We start from the raw sequence: 19,474 nt of genomic DNA, 5'->3' as shown, positions 1-19,474 counted from the left end.
TAATTACTTGCAGATAGGATCACCTACAAAGCAAAAGCAGAGGAATCAATAAACTTATCAAAATACGTGAGAGAAATCAGCAAGGTGCCTCATCCCAAAAAAGACAGTAGTGACATAAAAAACCAATAGCAGCCATCAGTTTGAAAATTGTACTGAACTACTTTTATGTCATTCTTTTATGACACTTGGATATTTCCCAAAATGTCAGATGAAGAATGATATTGCATTATGGTTTTGGTGAGCACCTGTGAACTGTTACTCGTTCATATCCTTTGCCTATTTTTGTCTTTTAAAATTTTAGGATTTCTGGTCTGCAGATAGTACCCCCCCCCCTCAATTTGTTATTTATCCTGTGGCTTTGCCTATGGCATTATTTTCAATGCATAAAGGTTTTTGTTTTAAATGGGCTTTTTTCCTGGTAATTTCATTATGGAACTACTCATTTATTGAACACCTGCTCTGTACAAGGACAGTATTCTGGGCCCTAGGGATACAGCAATAAACAAAAGAGATTAAAAAATCTTGTACTCATGAGATTTATATTCTTGGGGCACAGACAATATATAACTATACAACAGGTGCTCAAGCAACGTAACTTTGTTCAATGTCTTTTAGTTCTAACGTTGATAAGATGCCGTAGGAACCTAACTTTTGTGTATATTAGTTAGCCTATGGTAAAATTGGTTTCATTACTGTATGGGATTTTAGGTGATCAATGCCATAGAGCAAATGAAAGAAAGGTAGTTGGATGAGAAGGGAGGATGGGCCCTGGCTTATGTGGCTCAGTGGCTTGATTGCCGGTCTATAAACCAGGGGGTTGCTGGTTCGATTCCCAGTCGGGGAACATGCCTGGGTTGCGGGCCGGGTCTCTGGTGGGAGGCATGCGGGAGACAGCCACACATTGGTGTTTCTCTCCCTCTCTTTCTCCCTCGCTTCCTGTCTCTAAAAATAAGTAAATAAATAAAATATTTCAAAAAAAAAAAAAAGGAGGATGGCGTGGTGGGAAGGATGTAGGTATTTTAAAAAGGTAGTTAAGGAAAGCCCTACTAACAACATTGATAAGTAGTATTTGAGTAGGGACCTGAAGGAGGCGAGGGAGGTTGATATTTAGAAGGAGTGTCCCATATACAGGGCCTGAGGTGCAGTGAGCTTGGTGTGATTGGGTGGGGAGAGCAAAGTGGCCAGAATGATGAGTGGAGTAGTCAGACTTGGGTGGTATTGGGTGGGTTAGGGGAAGCTGATCATGCAGGGACTTCTAGGTGCCATTATAAGGACTTTGGCTTCTACCCTGAATGAGCTGAGAGGCCATTGGAGGGCTTTCAGCAGAGAGGGACAGTTTAGCCGGGTCATTCTATATGTGTTGAGAGTAGAATGTAGATGTAGAGTAGCTTGCATCATAGTATTAGTGGCAAGCAGTGGTCAAATATGGATATATTTTAAAGATAAACTGGATGTCCTCATGGATTGGATGAGGGTAGTCAAGGTCAACTTCAGGGTTTTTGGTCAGTATCATTAGAAGGTTGGAGTTGGAGTTTAAGATAGCAGGGGAATTAGATCAAAGTTCAGTTTTGCATATATTAAGATTATGTAGTACCTACTAGGTGGATGTGTGAATAGGGAGTTGGCTCTGCCTGCTTGGGTTTCAACCACAGCTCCACCATTTACTAGGTCTGTAATGTGTTATATAAGCTTTCCATAATTGTCTTCTCATCTGTAAAACAGGTTTTTAAACAGTAGTATGTATGCCATAGGGTTCTTGTGATACGTGTACTGTCTATGAGACAGTGCCTGGCACAGAGTAATCGTAATGCAGGTGTTAGCTGCTGCTGTCATTATTATTCTGCCAAAGGATAGGTTATTTCTTGCTCCCTATGGTTCATTACTGAAAACCAGAGCAATGAAAGTCCACGGTATTTGGCTTATTGGCTCTTGCCATGGTAGCTTCTGTAGAAGGCTCAAAAAACTTACCTGGTGGGTGTAACTCTGAAGCTCTGACTGGAGACAGATCAGTGGTGAACTGTTGGGCTGGGTGGAGCTGTGAAGCCTGAGCTCCTCCTGTAGCTTGGAAAGAAGCACAAAACCAGCCGTCATATTCTTGTAGCGTGTTGTGTTGACTATGTGCACACTGTCTAGTCCTCACCTGTATCTGGCATGTAACACATGTCTTAATCTTTACTCAGTAGCCACTACTTTCTGAGACAAAATTGTGTTCGGTGACCCTGCATCTATAGCATCAACCATTATTTAGGTTTACTTATAAATTTTATTGGCTGCTTTGTTCACTAGTTTTTTGTATTTCCCACCTTTATCTTTCTTGGGTTCACTTTTAGTTTTGCTGGAATATCAGGTAATTGTCTCTGACAATGTGTATACATGTTTACCTTCTCAGTCCCTGTGAGTGTGAAAACAACGCCTCCTTCTCCTCGCCGACTTAGAATATAAGTTTGGGGCTCTCCTGGCCTGGGAAGGCACCCTGCATTCTCCCTGAAGTACTGGTCTTCCTTGCACTCTTCTTTGTTTGCTAATTCTTGCGTGTCTTTTAGGTTCAGAAAGCGTCTGGCCCCCAAATCTACGTTGTGTTCTTCCTATATATACACCTGTACTTATCACACTGTATTGAAATTGCTTTCCTTCTTTCTCCCAAGCAGATAGAAAGTTCTCAGAAGGCAGGGACAAGGTCTGTTTTGTTGATTGTTATATCCTAGGATTTAAGGCCCAGGTACTGGTATGTGGTAGATACTCAGTATTTTTCGAATGAATGGAGTGATAAGTGAATGGATAAATTTAAAAGCTGCTGATACTTGTACATTAAGGTTATGTAATGTGATCTAAGACTCCAGCTTTACTTTTTACTCATATTTTACTCATAAACATGTTGCCATTTGCTGCTCATTATAGTTTTGTTTAATATTATTTTTCTGAAGCATTTGGAGTAGAATTTGTATTTGGAATTTCTTTGAGAGCAAGTTGAAGATAAGCCAAAGCTGTGGATTTTGATGCTGTGATATGAACTCTTTTCAGGTTGAAAAAATCCTCTTGTGTTATTTGATATTTTTGCTGCAGAATCGATGATGAAATAGATGATACAGAAGTCGAAGAACCACAAGAAGAGAAAATAAAATGGGGAGTAAAACTGGAGTGTGCGCACATTCCCAAAAAAGTAAGATAAGTTGGCATATTGGAAAAACAGGAATGGATATGAGAAATTTTTAGGGATCCTGTTTGTCTCATTTTATTTAGCATTTGAGACCCACTTACTCACATCAAACCTGGGTACCCTTTTAAAAAAAATTAGCATTTAAGGACTTTGTCTTTTACCATGAACCGTTGCCAGTGCATTGCTTCTATGTTTGGTTTCCCTATTTCTGAAATGGGTTGTGAAGTGTTTCAAAAACTTCTTTTCAAATTAAATCAAAATTTTAAGGATATTCATTGCTAACCTAATTAATCTTAGTGATTTAAGGCTTGGAGTTTGTATTAGTTTGCTAGGACTTCCATAACAAAATACCACAAACCAGGAACTTAAAATGCAGACATTTATTCTCTCATGGTTCCAGAGGCTAGAGGTCTGAGCTCAGGGTGTTGGCAGGGTGGGTTTCTTCTTAGAGCCGTGAAAGGGAATCTGTTCCAGGCCTTTCCCATACCTTCTGGTGCTTTGCGGCCATCTTTGGCGTCCTTGGCTTGGCTTCCAGAAGTATCACCTTGATCTTTACCTGTGTGTTTGAATGCTGTTCTCCCTGTGTGCACATCTGTGTCTACATCTCCCCTTTTCATAAGGACACTGGTCATACAGGACCAGAGCCCACCCTGGTACCTCATTTTGATTATACATACCATGGCCCTATTTCCAAACAAAGTCTTATTTTAAGGTACTGGGGTTTAGGACTTCAACATAAGACTATAGGAGGGACACACTCAACCTGTAACAAAGCCAATATCTGCTCCTCCTCTTTTGCCTCTTTTTTTCTTTTGAACTTTTTTTAAATTATGAATTTTAACACATTACAAAAGAATGGGTTTTAATTGACAGTGAGACTCACAGACACAAATAGGCTTTACCATGATGCTCATACTCAGCTTCGTAAAAGGGTATAAGACAAAGTATGGCAGGTACAGCATCTTCAGCTCCTCAGGAAGCCTCTCGGCTACCCAAGTATATCACTTCTTTTGCCCTTTGGGGCATGCCTGGCTGCTGCGGGCGAGAACCAAAATTGACAGGAGAAAGTGCAGCTTGGATTTCCCACTGATTTTTTGTACTGTTTTAGTAATTTGAAGTCCTCTAATCCGTGTGTAATACAACCCCATCCAGGAGATAGGAAGGCGCAGCATTCTAGGATGACCTCAGTAGTTCCCAAGAAACAGTACCGTGAGAAGGTGGACACCTGGATTATTCCTAAGGAGGCTTGCTGTAGCCAGGGCTCTTTACTCACAAGTGCGTAGAAGTTGGATGTGTCTCAGGGAATTAAAAAGAGAGCACCCAGGTCCGCACAGTGGAAGTCAAGGAAGGTGATTACCGACAAGGCCTCGGGTGCCTCCCTTCTCAGCTGTACCCCTTGTGTTTTTCTAGAGATAAGTACAGTCCTAACTTGTGTTTCAGTCACTTCCTTGCTCTTCTTTGCAGTTTTACTAAAGCTGTCACCCATAAGAATACAGTTGTTTCTTTCCTGTTTTTGCACATTATAGAAATAGAATATTGCCCTGGATGCTCTTTTTCTCAACATTATCTCTGTAGGATTTATGTGGTGTATGCGTGTTTGCTCCTTTTCTTAGCCGCAGGGTATTCCATTAGTTGGAACGCAGTAGCTTCTGTGGTTGGGAGACTTGTGGTCTGACTCCCGTTTTTGGAGTTACGGGCAGCACTGCCCGATTCTCACCTGTACCCCGCTGCACATGTACAGTGGTTCCCGTTACAGTTGTGCTCCTTGGTTTCAGTTACCCGCAGTCAGCTAGGCGTGAAAATATTAAATGGAACAGTCCCAAAAGAAACAGTTTGTAAGTTCTAAATTGCACACTGTTCTGAGTAGCGTGGTGAAATCACATGCCATCCCGCTCCCTTCCAGCCAGGACATGAAGCATCCTTTTTGGTCCAGCCCATCGCACTGTGGACACTTCCAGCCCGTTGATCGCTTGGTAGCCATGTTGGTTACCAGATCGGTTGTTGTGGTATCATAGTGCTTGTGTTCGAGTGACCCTGATTTTTCTTAATAACGGCCCCAGAGTACAAGAGTAGTGATGCTGGCGATTTGGATGTATCAAGAGAAGGTGTAAGGTGCTTCGTTTCAGTGAAAAGGTACGAGTACAGCACATAAGACACTTTGAGAGAGAGAGACACCACATTCACATAACTTTTATTATAACAAATGTGTTGTTAACAATTGTTCTGTTTTATTAGTCATTGTTCATCTTCTACTGTGTCTGATTTATGAATTAAACTGTATCGTAGGTATGCATATTAGGACAGAACACAGCGCATATGGAGTCTGAAACCACCCGCAGTTTTAGGCATCCCCGGGGGGCCTCGGGATGGGCAGGTGGGGACAACTCTGCTCTGCATCTACGCAGGATCGGAACTGCAGTTCTTAAGCGCCTTTGCCTTTACTGGAATGGCCGCCTGTAATCCGGAGTGGTTCTGACTTTCCTTCTCCTCCAGGGGCAGCAGTGTGAGGGACTGTATTTCCAGTGTCCACTCTTGATACTGTTATCTTTCTAATTCTTTGCCATGTGGTGAGGTATCTCATTGTAACCTAGTTTGTATTTTCTTGATTACTGTTGTGATGGACCATCTTTCCATATGTTTGTACATTTGGATTGACCCCCTTTTTTTGTGCTTAAGTCTTTTTGTCCTTTTTTATTTTAAATCCTCACCTAAGAACATGTTTACTGATGGAGAGAGAAGGTGGGGGGGGGCATTGATGTGAGAAAGAAACATTGATTGGTTGCCTTCCATTCATGCCCCAACTGGGGCTCGAACCCACAACCCAGGCATGTGCCCTGACCGGGAATCGAATCCGCAACCTCTGGTGCACAGGACAATGCTCCAACCAACTGAGCAGCCCAGCCAGGACTGTCCTTTATTTAAACCGGTTTGTCTCTGATTGTTTTTATCTTCATTTCTAGTTCCTTATTCTGGATATAAAGGGGTTTTTCCCTTCATTCTGGATTATGTGTTGCAAATATCTTCTCATTTTGTGGCTTTCTTTTCACTCAGTGGCTTTTTGTGATGAAAAGTTTATAATTTTAATATATACACATTTGTTAAACTTTTCCACTATAGTTACTGCTTTCTATGTTTTATTCAAATATCCTGACATAAAAATATTATCCTACAGTGTCTTTATAGTTTTGCCTTTCACATTTAAGTTTATAATCACCCAGGATTGATTTTTGTGTACACTGTGAAGCAGGGGGAACGACAAATTTTGTTTTACTTTTCTTTTTTGTTTTCATACCCAATTGTTCTGGAGCCGTTACCTGGGGAGAAAGGACTGTGTTTGCCCCAGTAGGTCTGCAGTGTCACCATTGTCAAAAATCAGTGTTCATGTTCCAGTGGGTCTGTTTCTGGACCATTCTCCACTGGTTTATTTGTCTGTCTGTCCCTCAAGGCCTGTGTGACTTACTACAGCTTTATAATGAGTTTGATATCAGGTAAGCAAGTCCTCACATCTTGGTTTTCTTCTTTATGTCTTGGCTATTCTTGGCCCTTGGCATTTTCGTATAAATTTTAGAAGCAGTTTGTCAAATTCCACAGAATATCCTGGTGGGAATTTTATTGGGAATGCATCGAATCTATAGATCATTTGGGGGAGAATTGACATCTCCAGAACAAGGGGTTTTCTTTAGGTCCCTTTCATGTCTGTCAGCGGTGTTCTGTAACTTTCTCGGGAGATGTCTTACGTCTTACACCCGTTTCGTTAGATTTATTGCTAGGTGTTTGGTGAGGTTATTGTCAGTTACATCTTTTTTTATGTTGGTTTCTCATTTGGCTGGCATGTATAGTAATGCACGGGGTTAGACTTTTCAGTTCTTATTAACCTTTCTGGAAATACCTTGAATTTATCCTCAGAGATGATAGGTAGTTTTGCTGAAATAGTATCAAGTTTGAGGTTATTGCTCCATTTTCTTCTGTGCAGCCACTGTTGCTAATGTAAAGTGTTGCCAGTCTGATTCTAGTTCCATTGTAAGTATCCGTTTTTTCTGGAAGCCTTTAGGTTCTTCTCTTTGTTTTTTGGTGTTCCTAAAGGTTGTGAATCTTTTTTATCTAGTGTGCTTAGTGTTTGTTGAGGATGTTCACTCACACTCAGTGCATACCTTTCATATGTGAGGCATATCTTCTTTTTTGATTTTTGTTCTCTTTGTCCTTTACATATTTTTTAAAGATTTTATTTACTTTTACAGAGGGGATGGGAGGGAGAAAGAGAAGGAGGGAGGGAAACATCAATGTGTGGTTGCCTCTCACGTGCCCCCCCACTGGGGACCTGGCCTGCAATACAGGCATGTGCCCTGATTAGGAATCGAACCAGCAACCCTTTGGTTCGCAGGTCAGTGCTCAGTCCGCTGAACCACACCAGCCAGGTCCTTTATAATTTTTAAAAAATATTTATTTTTTTGTAGGGAGGAGAAGGGAAGGAGAAAGAGAGGGAGAAAAACATTAGTGTGAGAGAGAAACATCAATTGGTTGCCTCATGTAAGCACCACTGACGGGGACGGAATCCACAGCCTAGGCGTGTGTCCTGACTGGGAATCAAACCGGCGACCTTTCACTTTGCAGGATGATGCCCAACCAACTGAGCCTCACCAGTCAGGGCGTCTTTTATATTCTAAGAAATTTCTTCTATTTCTGTTTATCTTTATTTCATAAATCATAATATAACTTTTTAAGAATTATTTCTTGTTCTCTGTTTTGTCGCTGCATTCTAGCATTGTTTTTTTGAATATAATACTATCTTAAATATTTTTGTGTATTTATTTTTAATTCTTAAGTTCTTTTTTTCCCTTGAATCATATTTGCTTCTTCTGGATCAGTTTTCCCCTTTTCCTGCCTTTTTGTTTTATACTCTAGATCGGGAGTCAGTAAACATTTTCTGTAAAGGACACAGCAGCAGGAAAAAGTTTTTGTAATATAGGTTTACTAATGAGAAGAATGGGATTCTTCTTTTTGGGATAATAAGTTGTTTAATTGGACTTTGGAGTTAGTACTCCTATCAAACTTGATAGCAAAGGTTTTTCTATTAGTACTGATCTGCAATTAGAGTCTATACATTTCCATCTTTGAGGACGTCTTTTACTGCAGACAGGTGCTGCCAGTCCACAGCATGGTTTTCATTGGGCATATTTATTGCTTGCTAACCACTCGATAGTATTTGTCTTTTTTAATTGTCAGAGTTTGTCCCAATTTCCTCATGTCTTCGAGCAACCGTTATTGCCAGAAGGGCAGTTGTCTTAAGTAACTTTATTTTCTCCGGGCACCTTTTCGACTGCTGCAATCAGACAAGATTTCATTAACTCACCGTCAGCTGCCTTTGGTAGCCAGCATACCCATTCAGAAACTTGCTTTGATTTCGGTCTCATTTTCATTTTTTATTTTTGTGAAGAAATAATTCTGTGATCATTTTGTTTTACTTTTTTGAATTTTTCTAACCATTGAATTGGGACCACTGTGATGAATGCTTAGTATTGCAACGTTGAAATAAATTATGTTCTTTAAGCGTTAAAGAATTATTACATAATTGCCGTAATGTTTTGCCATCTAATTGGACAACAAAGTAATCCACACTTCACTGTGCCTTAAATATTGGGTTGGCCCCAAATTTTTGTTTTTTCCATACGGTGGCCCTTAGTAGTGCTTAGTTGTTTTTAACCTTATTTGAAGTAGTTTTGTTAGATTTTATTGTAACAGCTATCATATTGAGCGTGTAGTTTTAAAAAAAAAACCAAAACATTAAAGCCCTGGCTGGTGTAGTTCAGTGGATGGAGCAAGGGCCTGCAAACCAAAGGGTCACCAGTTCGATTCCCAGTCAGGGCACAGGCCTGGGTTGCGGGCCAGGTCCCCAGTAGGGGGAGTGTGAGAGGCAACCACACATTGATATTTCTCTCACTCTCTCCTTCCTTTCCCCTCTCTCTAGAAATAAATAAATAAAATCTTTAAAAAAAATAAAAAACTCATTAAAATTGGTGAATAGTTGTGCAACCATTTTAATATTGAAGATGGAAGAAAATACACATTTTCAGCATATTATGTATGCTTTATTATTTTAAGAAAGGTAAAACACAACTGAAACACAAAGAAAGTGTTATAAAGAAGGTACTGTGTCTGATCGAATGTATCAAAAGTGGTTTGCAAAGTTTCTTGGTACTATTGACATTTTGGCCAAATAATTCTTTGCTGTGGGGCTGTTTATGCATTGGAAGATGTTTAGCAGCACCCCTGGCCTCTACCCACTACGAGACAATAGTGGGAGATGGCTGACATACTCAAAATATCCAAATCAATAAAGTTACTGATGAAAATGAAAAATGTGTCTTTTATTTTACAGAAAAAACTAAATGGACTTTTTGACCAAGCCTATACATGGCATTCGGAGTTCACTTTTCATGTTTTGACATGGTGGGTATGCACTGGAAATGAGAAAATGTCATGGCTTGGCAAAACGCTATCATGTTCTAGCTGTCACTGAGATTTGTAGCACGCTGAAGTGCTCCCAAATGCCAGAACGTGGAGAGCTCGCTCTGAGGGCTTACTGCCCACATAAGGAGACTTGGCTTTTCTCAAGCATTTTATTCAGTTTCTTTGGAGAACAGTCTTCTCTTTTTGCCCAGGGTAAACACCCCACTCCCCCCCTCTCTCTAAGGGTAAACTTCTCTTTGATTATGTTCTGGTGAGGGCTGGGCAGAGAGAACTTGTTACAATAGCCTTGTCTGTTTTAACGTAGAGTTTTCATTCGTCCTCAGTTATAGCCTCATTTCTCACATCCAACCGAAGCCCAGCCTCCACCTTAGAGCTTGCTTTTGTTTATCAAAAAGCTGCCAAGAACTTGAATTCCTCTCAATTACTGGTGAATGTACATTATGTCCTCTCCACCCTACCCCCACCCTGCCAGGGAACTATGAATTTTTACATTTCTGTACTCTATTTCTGTGGACTGTCAGGAAGCGATACTGCTTCAATAAACTATCCTGAATGAAAAGCAGGGGAGTCTTTTACTTAAAACTGCTTCATTTAAACTTCTTTACAAAAGGGAGAAGTTATAGTATCATGTTTGTAAGCTTTCTAAGTTATAGAAAACAGCAAACGCCAAAGCAGTGAGTTTATACTAGTTTTGTGAAGAAAAATATTTAAGCAGCATTTGTACTTGGTGTGTTTTGGTGCCCTCTGAAAAGAATCATATCAACTGGTAATACTCATCTCTAATGTATAGTAAAACAACGTAGCTGATGATCTTCCTGGTTTTATTTATGGTGCTAAGTCATTTCATCTCTTTCTTTAATGCAAATAAGTCAGACATATTATTACTTGCAATTAAAGAGGTCTGTCTGCTTCAGTAGCTTAGGCCTGCATGTTTTATGCAAGGGGGACCCCAAGTCACTCATTTGGATTGTTGTAATATTTTGATTCCGATACTCTGAATGTAATCTTATCTCCGTGTGTTTGACTGCTGAGCTTCGTGGGAGCTTTGGCTGCTGAATGATTTTTTGGGGTTCTTTTGTGCCCACTAAATAAAATTAGCATAAAACCAAGGTAAACACAATAATCATCACAGGAGTCAGCACCTTTTTCTATAGGACCAGATAGTGCACCTTTCCACCTTTGTGAGCCACATTGTCTCTGCCACAACTAAGCAGCCATAGATAATAGGTGACGAGTGAACGGGGTGTGACTGTGTCCTGGCAAAACTTCATTTACAAAAGCAGGAGGCCAGGCCAGTGTTTGCCAACTCCTGACCAGAAGTTTTGTTTATAATTTTTTTTATGGTATTCGTTGGAAAAAAAAGTGCTCTGTGTTGAGGACGTGGAGACGAAGAACTTGGTGGCCTGAAAACTGCTGGATTGGTTGGTGGTCTAGGAAACTTTCTCAGTTTGTTTGGGTTCTTCAAGCAGGAGCACATTCACTTTTCTAGGCCTACAGTCAGCAAACTTTTAAATTGGACCCCTGATTCCTCTGATAGTGATTCCTCTGATTTGTTTCTTGTTTGAGTTCTTTGCCTCGTCATTTACGAGAAGGCAGGTAAGAGACCAGGCCTGGAAGTGTTCTCTGGAGCAGGATCATTGGCCAATTTAACAGTATCCGTGTCATCTCTACCTGACATCAAAATAGGATCCCTTAAAAAAAGAAGAAAAAAAGGAGCCCTTTACACTTGGGTTTTTTTAATAAACTATTTAATTGAAATGTATTTTATATATTGATTATAATTATTGAGCTGGGTACACCCGTGTAACCAATACTTGGACATTTTTATACTCAAAGTGGTTCAAGCTGTCTGCTGTCTCACCCCAGGCTCTCCAGGGTCAGCCGCCAGCCCTGGGCTTCTGCTACAGTGGGTACCTGTGTTTGCAGCTGTCATCTCGGAACAGCTCCATCAGCACTCAGAAAAGGATTTCTGAAAGTAAAGTTAACCCGAGTAAAAAGAACTGGGCAGCTCTTTCTTCCTTGTTTTTATAGCTGCCACCTCTTCTGCCAACAGTGCTGTGAATTGTGGGGAAAAGAATGGGCTTTGGTAGCTGTGATATGTCTTTGTGGGCTTTTAATTGGACCATTACCATTTACTTTTATGAAATCGTGAGTTACTGAATTAAACCATTTAAAAGTAGAGTCAATGCAAATGGAGAAATGTGAACTATAACACTGTAATTTCTTTATGCCAAGTAATTAAGACTTGGGGGTTTACTCGTAATTCAGCAAAGTACATAGAGTGTACAAATTCAGAGTGAATCTTCCCTCAGATTATCTTTAAGGATGACTGTCATGCCAGATATTTGTTTTTCTCTTTTTTATTTTATTTTTTCTGGAAAATTTCAAATGCGTAAGAGTGGAAAGAGTAATGTGTGAACCCCATATACCCATCACCCAACCTCAGCAATGATCAGTTTATGGCCAGCCTTTGTTTCTTCTTTATAACCATATTATTTTGAGTCATGCTAGGTTTTTTAAATTGAAATTTTAATTTTTACTTAGTTTAGGCACTTTGGAAACCCTGTATCATCACCGAAGAATTTGCAACGTAGAAAATCGAGAAGCAAGGACTATGATGTATACAGTGATAATGATATCTGCAATCAGGAATCAGAAGATAATTTTGCCAAAGAGCTTCAACAGTATATAAAAGCCAAAGAAATGGCAAATGCTGCTCAATCCTTACCATTTCCCGAAGAATCCGTGAAGAAAGAGGAAGCAAAGAGTACACAGAAAGGTAAAGGTCAAACTATTTTATCATTTAAGTAGCTATCCCCAACCTTTCTGGCATGAGGGACGGGCCACCTGGAAGATAATTTTTCAGGTGGGGGGGGGTTGGGCTGTTGGTGGGCAACCCCTGACTTAAAGTCTGTCTAGAGGAGCAATCGCAGTTGTCCATGAATTGGGCATTTTCTTTTTTTTTTTTTTTGGTTTTTTTTTTCTTTTTTTTTTCTTTTTTTTATATATTTATTGATTATGCTATTACAGTTGTCCCATTTCCCCCTCCACTCCACTCCATCCTGCCCACCCCCCTCCCTCCCACATTCCCCCCCTATAGTTCATGTCCATAGGTCATACTTATAAGTTCTTTGGCTTCTACATTTCCTACACTATTTTTACCCTCCCCCTGTCTATTTTCCATCTATCATCTATGCTACTTATTCTCTGTACCTTTTCCCCTCTCTCCCCCTCCCACTCCCTTAATGACAACCCTCATGTTCTAGTTGTTTGCCTAGTTTGCTCTCGTTTTTGTTTTATGTGTGGCCGTTAATAACTGTGAGTTTGCTGTCATTTTTACTGTTCATATTTTTGATCTTCTTTTTCTTAGGTAACTCCCTTTAACATTTCATATAATAAGGGCTTGGTGATGATGAACTTCTTTAACTTGACCTTATCTGAGAAGCACTTTATCTTCCCTTCCATTCTAAGTGATAGCTTTGCTGGATACAGTAATCTTGGATGTAGGTCCTTGCGTTTAATCTTGTGTAATGTAATTATGATGTGCCTTGGCGTGTTCCTCCTTGGGTCCAGCTTCTTTGGGACTCTCTGAGCTTCCTGGACTTCCCGGAAATCTATTTCCTTTGCCAGATTAGGGAAGTTCTCCTTCATTATTTGCTCAAATAAGTTTTCAATTTTTTGTTCTTCCTCTTCTCCTTCTGGCACCCCTATAATTCGGATGTTGGAACGTTTCAAGGCGTCCGGGAGGTTCCTAAGCCTCTCCTCATTTTTCCAAGTTCTTGTTTCTTCATTCTTTTCTGGTTGGATGTTTGTTTCTTCCTTCTGGTCCACACCATTGATTTGAGTCCCAGTTTCCTTCTCATCACTATTGGTTCCCTGTACATCTTCCTTTGTTTCTCTTAGCATAGGCTTCATTTTTTCATCTGTTTTTCGAATAGATTCAACCAGGTCTGTGAGCATATTGATAACCAGTGCTTTGAACTGTGCATCCGATAGGTTGGCTATCTCTTCCTCGCTCAGTTGTATTTTTTCTGGAGCTTTGAAGTGTTCTGTCATTTGGGCCATTTTTTTTTTTTTTTTTTTTGTCTTGGCGCGTCTGTTACTTTAAGGGGCGGAGCCTTAGGAGTTCACCAGGGCGGGGTAATGCTGGTCGCAGAGCTGTGACGCTGTACGTGGGGGAGGGGCCGAGTGGGAGCAATGGCGCCCGCCTCACTCTCCTTCGGCTTTCAATGTTTCACTCCGCTACCCACAATCAGACTGGGCCACTCTGGTGCTGGTTCCCGAGTAAGTGGGCCTGTGCGCACTCTAGGCCCCTGTGGGTCTCTCCAACGACCTCTCCTGTGAGGCTGGGAGTCTCTCCTGCTGCCGCCCCAACCCCCACGGGCGTTTTCAATCAGAGGTTTGAAGCTTTATTGGGTTACGCGGTCTGCTTCACTCCCTGCCGTTTGTCCGGTTTATCTGTGGGTGAACGTGGTGCCGCGGGGTGCTACCCGCTGCTCTGCCTGCCCCACTCTCCGCCACTCTGAGTCCGGCCCTCTCGGTTTATCTGCGCAGATGTGGGGCTGCAGGGTCTGCTAGTGCTCGGACTGCCTGCGCCATTTGTCCCACACTCCGCCAGTCTCAGTCCCGCCACAGCCACGCGAGTCCTCTCCACCCCGGTGCCCGTCTCCGCCCCTCATACCAGTCTGGATGAATGGTTATTTTCTATTTTCTTGGTGTTGGTCCCCCTTGCTGTTCGATTCTCTGTCAGTTCTGGTTGTGCGAGGAGGCGCAGTGTGTCTACCTACGCCGCCATCTTGGTTCTCTGAATTGGGCATTTTCTAAGATCATAGTTTTTATGGATCGTTCCACCAGATGTGACCTTGCGTGGCCTGAGACCCCCACTAAGATCTGGCCGCGCAGTGTACGATGCGAAGTTTGCAGAAGGAGCTGAGTTCAGGAGGGTTATCAAAGGCCACGAGTACTTTGAAAGGGAGAACGCTAAACCCCGGCTGCTGCATGTATAAAGGATGAACACACCTGTTTGTGCTGGTGTCGCCTGAAGACGACTTAATGGCAGGAATGGCAGTGGTCAGACTAAACTCAGACATACATTCTTTTAGATTACTAAACTGACATTTAGCCATAGATGATGAGGACAAACGAGAATTATAAATGAAATCTTTTTCTAAGGCTTATATTTGTGGTTTTTTCTAATTTTAAAAAATTTTTCAGTTACAGCTGATATACAGTATTCTCTTAGTTTCAGTGACTACACGTTTATATAACTTGCAGAGTGAGTTGTATAAATAAGTCTCGTACCCGTCTGACACCATACATAGTTACTACAATACCATCGTATAAATGAAATTCTTAATCCTCTCATTTTACCGACTCCCCCCTTTAAATGTTTTTCTGTTTAAAATGGGTCATAGATAAATTTAGTCTATTAAAACACTGAAGTGTTTTCAGTGAAAAATGCAGTTTAAACATATACTGTTACAGTGCTATGGAATTCCTAAGTAGATCCAGAATACTCTGAACACTTCAGAAGGATCTGACTGGTGGCTAGTAAGTAACACTGATTTCAGTCATTATCTTGTTTTTTCCTGACAATACTGTATATATTTTCACAGAGAATGCATTAGAATACAGAATATATTGATTATCTCTTTGATCTTTTAATCCCTCAGTTTCTAGGAAGACAGATCAGCATCATGCCCATTTCACTCATTGAGCAGAACTGGATTATTATAGAGTGTACTTTTAAAGAGTAAACTGCTATTGTACTCTTACGTCATCATTAAAAGTAATTTTGTGTTTTTAGCTGTTAAACAAAAAAAGAAAAACCTTAAAGCTGCCCACAAGAATGGTAAACAGAAGAGAATGAAGCGGAAATGGCCTGGCACTGCAGGCAAGGGGTCCACTGCATCCCTGAGCAACAGTGGCTCACAGGAACAGGTACAGGGACCGTTCTGTCTTTCCTTCAGTGACAAGCCACAAAGTGAGGGTCATCAGTAGTGAAGTCTCCAACTCAGTGGCTTCCACGTTCTCCCTCACGCAGGAGCCACCAGCACCCACTTACAGCCTTCGTGTTGCCCCTGGTGTCCCGAATACACGCACACGAGCCCCTGGATTTCTGAGTGTCGTGCTGTCAGTGTCCATGGAAAAACAGAGGGAGTAGCAGGGAGAAGATGAGCTCGTGTGAAAGGCACAGAGCGTTGCAGGATTCTACTGTGGCAGTCCCTGGTCTATTGGTTCTCGGCTCCCTCTGGAAGTTAAAAATGAAGATATCTGAGCATTGGCCTTACCTACCACCCCCCACCCTCCTTGTGGTTTGGTTTTGCTTGTAGAAGTTCCTCTTCTTTGTTCTGTATGTATAATCAGGGTGGCACAATAAGTGATTCCTCTGGACTCTGCCTTTCTAAGGGCTTCTAAAATGTATAGCAACCATTTTTATCAGATTTGGCCATAGGGACAAGGGGTAAAATATTAGAAACACCAAATATTATAGATTGAAACATATTGATGTAAAATCTTGCTCTGCCCCCATATTTTACCAATGAGAAATCTGAGACCCCAGGGTTCACGTGACTGCCTGTGGTCACACAGGGCCCGGCCAGCACTGGGACTTAGTGTCTTGACCCCCATCAGTACTTCCTTTCATTTGGTTTGCATTGATTTAAAAGGTTATTCGGGCAAAGCTGATAGCTCTTTTACATGAGGAACAAATTATAAATATATATGTCACAATTTAATAACGTAACCAAATAAAACTAGCTTTAAACTAACATATAAGAAATATTTGAGAGTGCTAAGTGGAAATTTGACATTATTGCAAAGCAGATGTATAAATGTACAGCCAGCTTCCTTCTTTGCCCGTGCTGTGTTTCTCAAACTATTCAGACATTTGGTGTGCAGAAGCTAGAAGCTGTATTACAAGTTAACATGCTAACAGCAGTTTATGCTTCTAAAGAGCTAAAAGGTATTCTGAAATTTCCTTTTGCTTTTTATATCTTTATCATCATGTTTGAGGGCATAGTTCTAGTTACGCTTATTTGATCTGGTTAATATACTCAGCTCACACCCAGAGAACATCTCATTGAAATGAAACATTCCACTGTTCTCAGTTCACCTTGGGATTTCCAGCTTAGTCGCAATTGTTCTAAAGAGCCTTGGTCTTGCACTTCACTTTTTATCACCAATAGTAACACTTCTATTTTTAAATATTTTTTATTCATTTAAAAAAGTAAGAGCATGCCCTGGCTGGTGTGGCTTGGTGGATTGAGCGCCAAACTGTGACTCAAAGGGTCGCTGATTCAATTCCCAGTTGGGTGCATGCCTGGGTTGTGGGCCAGGTCCCCAGTAGGGGGCGTGCAAGAGTCAGCCACACATTAATCTCTTCCTCTCTCCCTCCCTTCCCCTCTCCAAAAATAAATTAATAAAATATTTTTTTAAAAAGTAAGGGCAGAGTACAATAAAATATTTAGGTTGTATAAATACTAATGTTCAAAGATGGAATGCTATGGAAAATTACAAAGCATTCATTTTTCAACTGGTGTACAAAAGTCCAAATCTGTACTTCAGTTTAGAAGAGTCACCTCTTAATGTTGTATAGGTGGTTTAAAATAATTTTGTGCCGTGGAATAAAATGTTATGTTTCTCACATTTAGTTTTTTGTTTTTGTTTTCAAAGGACGGTAAACCTAAAGAGAAGCAGCACGTGCGAATGAGTCAGGGGTTCATCAACCAACACACAGTGGAACGCAAGGGGAAACAAGTCTGCAAATATTTCCTTGAAAGGAAATGTATCAAGGTATAAAAATGTGTAAGCAAAAATACACTAAAATGTAAGATATAGCAAAAATGTACTAAAACCAACTTCTGTTTCTATTAAACACTCTGAAAGCATACCTGTTTCCTTCTGGAAAAGGGTCACATGGCAAATTTTACTATTCTTTTATGTTTAAGAAAAATATATATATATATTTTTTAATTTCTTATTGTTATTCAATTACAGTTGTGTGCCTTTTCTCCCCATCTCTCCACCCCACCTCAGCCGAACCCCCCTCCCTCCCCCACCTCCACCCTCCCCCTTGATTTGGTCCATGTGTCCTTTAAAGTAGTTCCTGTAATCCCCTCTCCTCACTGTCCCCTCCCCACTCCCCCCTGCCCATTGTTAGATTGTTCTTAACTTCAATGTCTTTGGTTATATTTTGTTTCCTTTTTTCTTCTATTTATTATGTTCCAGTTAAAGGTGAGATCATATGGTATTTGTCCCTCACCGCCTGGCTTATTTCACTTAACATAATGCTCTCCAGGTCCATCCATGCTGTTGCAAAGGGTATAAGCTCCTTCTTTCTCTCTGCTGCGTAGAATTCCATTGTATAAATATACCATAGTTTTTGGATCCACTCGTTTCCTGATGGGCACTTAGGTTGTTTCCAGTACTTGGCTATTGTAAATTGTGCTGCTATGAACATTGGGGTGCACAGGTTCTTTTGGATTGGTGTTTCACGGTTCTTAGGGTATAATCCCAGTAGCGGAATTGCTGGGTCAAAGGGCAGTTCCATTTTTAGTTTTCTGAGGAAATTCCATATTGTTTTCCACAGTGGCCTCACCAGTCTGCATTCCCACCAACAGTGCACTAGGGTTCCCTTTTCTCCGCATCCTCTCCAACATTTGTTTGTTGATTTGTTTATGTTGGCCATTCTGACTGGTGTGTGATGGTACCTCATTGCAGTTTTAATTTGCATCTCTCTGATGGCTAATGATGCCGAGCATCTTTTCATATGTCTCTGGGCCCTCTGTATGTCTTCCTTGGAGAAGTGTCTGTTCAAGTCCTTTGCCCATTTTTTAATTGGGTTGTTTGTCTTCCTGGAGTACAGTCGTGTGAGTTCTTTATATATTTTGGAGATCAGGCCCTTGTCTGAGGTATCATTGGCAAATATGTTTTCCCATACTGTTGGTTCTCTTTGTAATTTGGTGCTGTTTTCTTTAGCCATGCAGAAGCTTTTTATTTTGATGAGGTCCCATTTGTTTATTCTTTCCTGTATGTCCCTTGCTTTAGGGGACATGTCTGTGAGAATGTTGCTGTGTGGAATGTCTGAGATTTTCCTGCCAATGTTTTCCTCAAGGACTTTTATGGTGTTACAACTTATATTTAAGTCTTTTATCCATCTTGAGTTTATTTTTGTGTGTGGCATAAGTTGGTGATCAAGTTTCAGTTTTTTGCACGTAGCTGTCCAGATCTCCCAACACCATCTGTTGAAGAGGCTGTTTTTGCTCCATTTTATGCTCCTGCCTCCTTTGTCAAATATTAATTGACCGTAAAGACTTGAGTTTATTTCTGGGCTCTCTGTTCTGTTCCATTGGTCTATGTGCCTGTTTTTATGCCAGTACCAGGCTGTTTTGATTACAGTGGCCTTGTAATACAGTTTGATATCAGGTATTGTGATCCCTCCTGCTTTGTTCTTCTTTCTCAAAATTGCTGCAGCTATTCGGGGTCGTTTATGGTTCCATATGAATTTCTGCAATGTTTGTTCTATATCTGTGAAATATGTCATGGGTACTCTAGTAGGGATTGCATTGAATCTATAAATTGCTTTGGGTAGTGTGGCCATTTTGATGATGTTAATTCTTCCAATCCATGAGCATGGGACATGGTTCCATTTGTTTGTGTCTTCCTTAATTTCTTTCTTCAGTGTTGTGTAGTTTTCTGAGTACAGGTGTTTTACCTCCTTGGTTAGGTTTATTCCTAGGTACTTTATTTTTCTTGTTGCTATATCAAATGGGATTTTTTTCCTGATTTCTGTTTCTGCAGTGTCGTTGTTGGTGTACAGGAATGCCTTTGATTTCTGAGTATTGACTT

At 40.8% G+C, this 19,474-nt stretch overlaps 1 protein-coding gene across 6 annotated transcripts in view; it reads left to right on the top strand.

Annotated features, from left to right (window-relative positions):
- The window catches only part of ZC3H8 (zinc finger CCCH-type containing 8), a 38,437-nt gene that overhangs the window by 1,812 nt on the left and 17,151 nt on the right, over positions 1 to 19,474 (top strand). Inside the window, exons 2-6 of one of the 6 annotated variants that reach the window (XM_053924531.1) lie at positions 3,064 to 3,160; positions 9,534 to 9,604; positions 12,175 to 12,404; positions 15,432 to 15,565; positions 17,300 to 17,419. In XM_053924531.1, coding sequence (XP_053780506.1) covers positions 3,064 to 3,160; positions 9,534 to 9,604; positions 12,175 to 12,404; positions 15,432 to 15,565; positions 17,300 to 17,419 — 652 coding nt within the window. Of the gene's footprint in view, positions 1 to 3,021; positions 3,161 to 3,186; positions 6,646 to 9,533; positions 9,605 to 12,169; positions 12,405 to 15,431; positions 15,566 to 17,299; positions 17,420 to 19,474 lie in introns of those variants that run through there. The other 5 variants (XM_053924535.1, XM_053924536.2, XM_053924532.1 and 2 more) reach the window with 5 other exon arrangements.

Source organism: Desmodus rotundus, chromosome 5 (genome assembly GCF_022682495.2).
Source record: "Desmodus rotundus isolate HL8 chromosome 5, HLdesRot8A.1, whole genome shotgun sequence".
NCBI lineage: Eukaryota > Metazoa > Chordata > Mammalia > Chiroptera > Phyllostomidae > Desmodus > Desmodus rotundus.
Note: the sequence above shows the minus strand (reverse complement) of the source record. Positions and strands in the feature narration are given on the sequence as shown.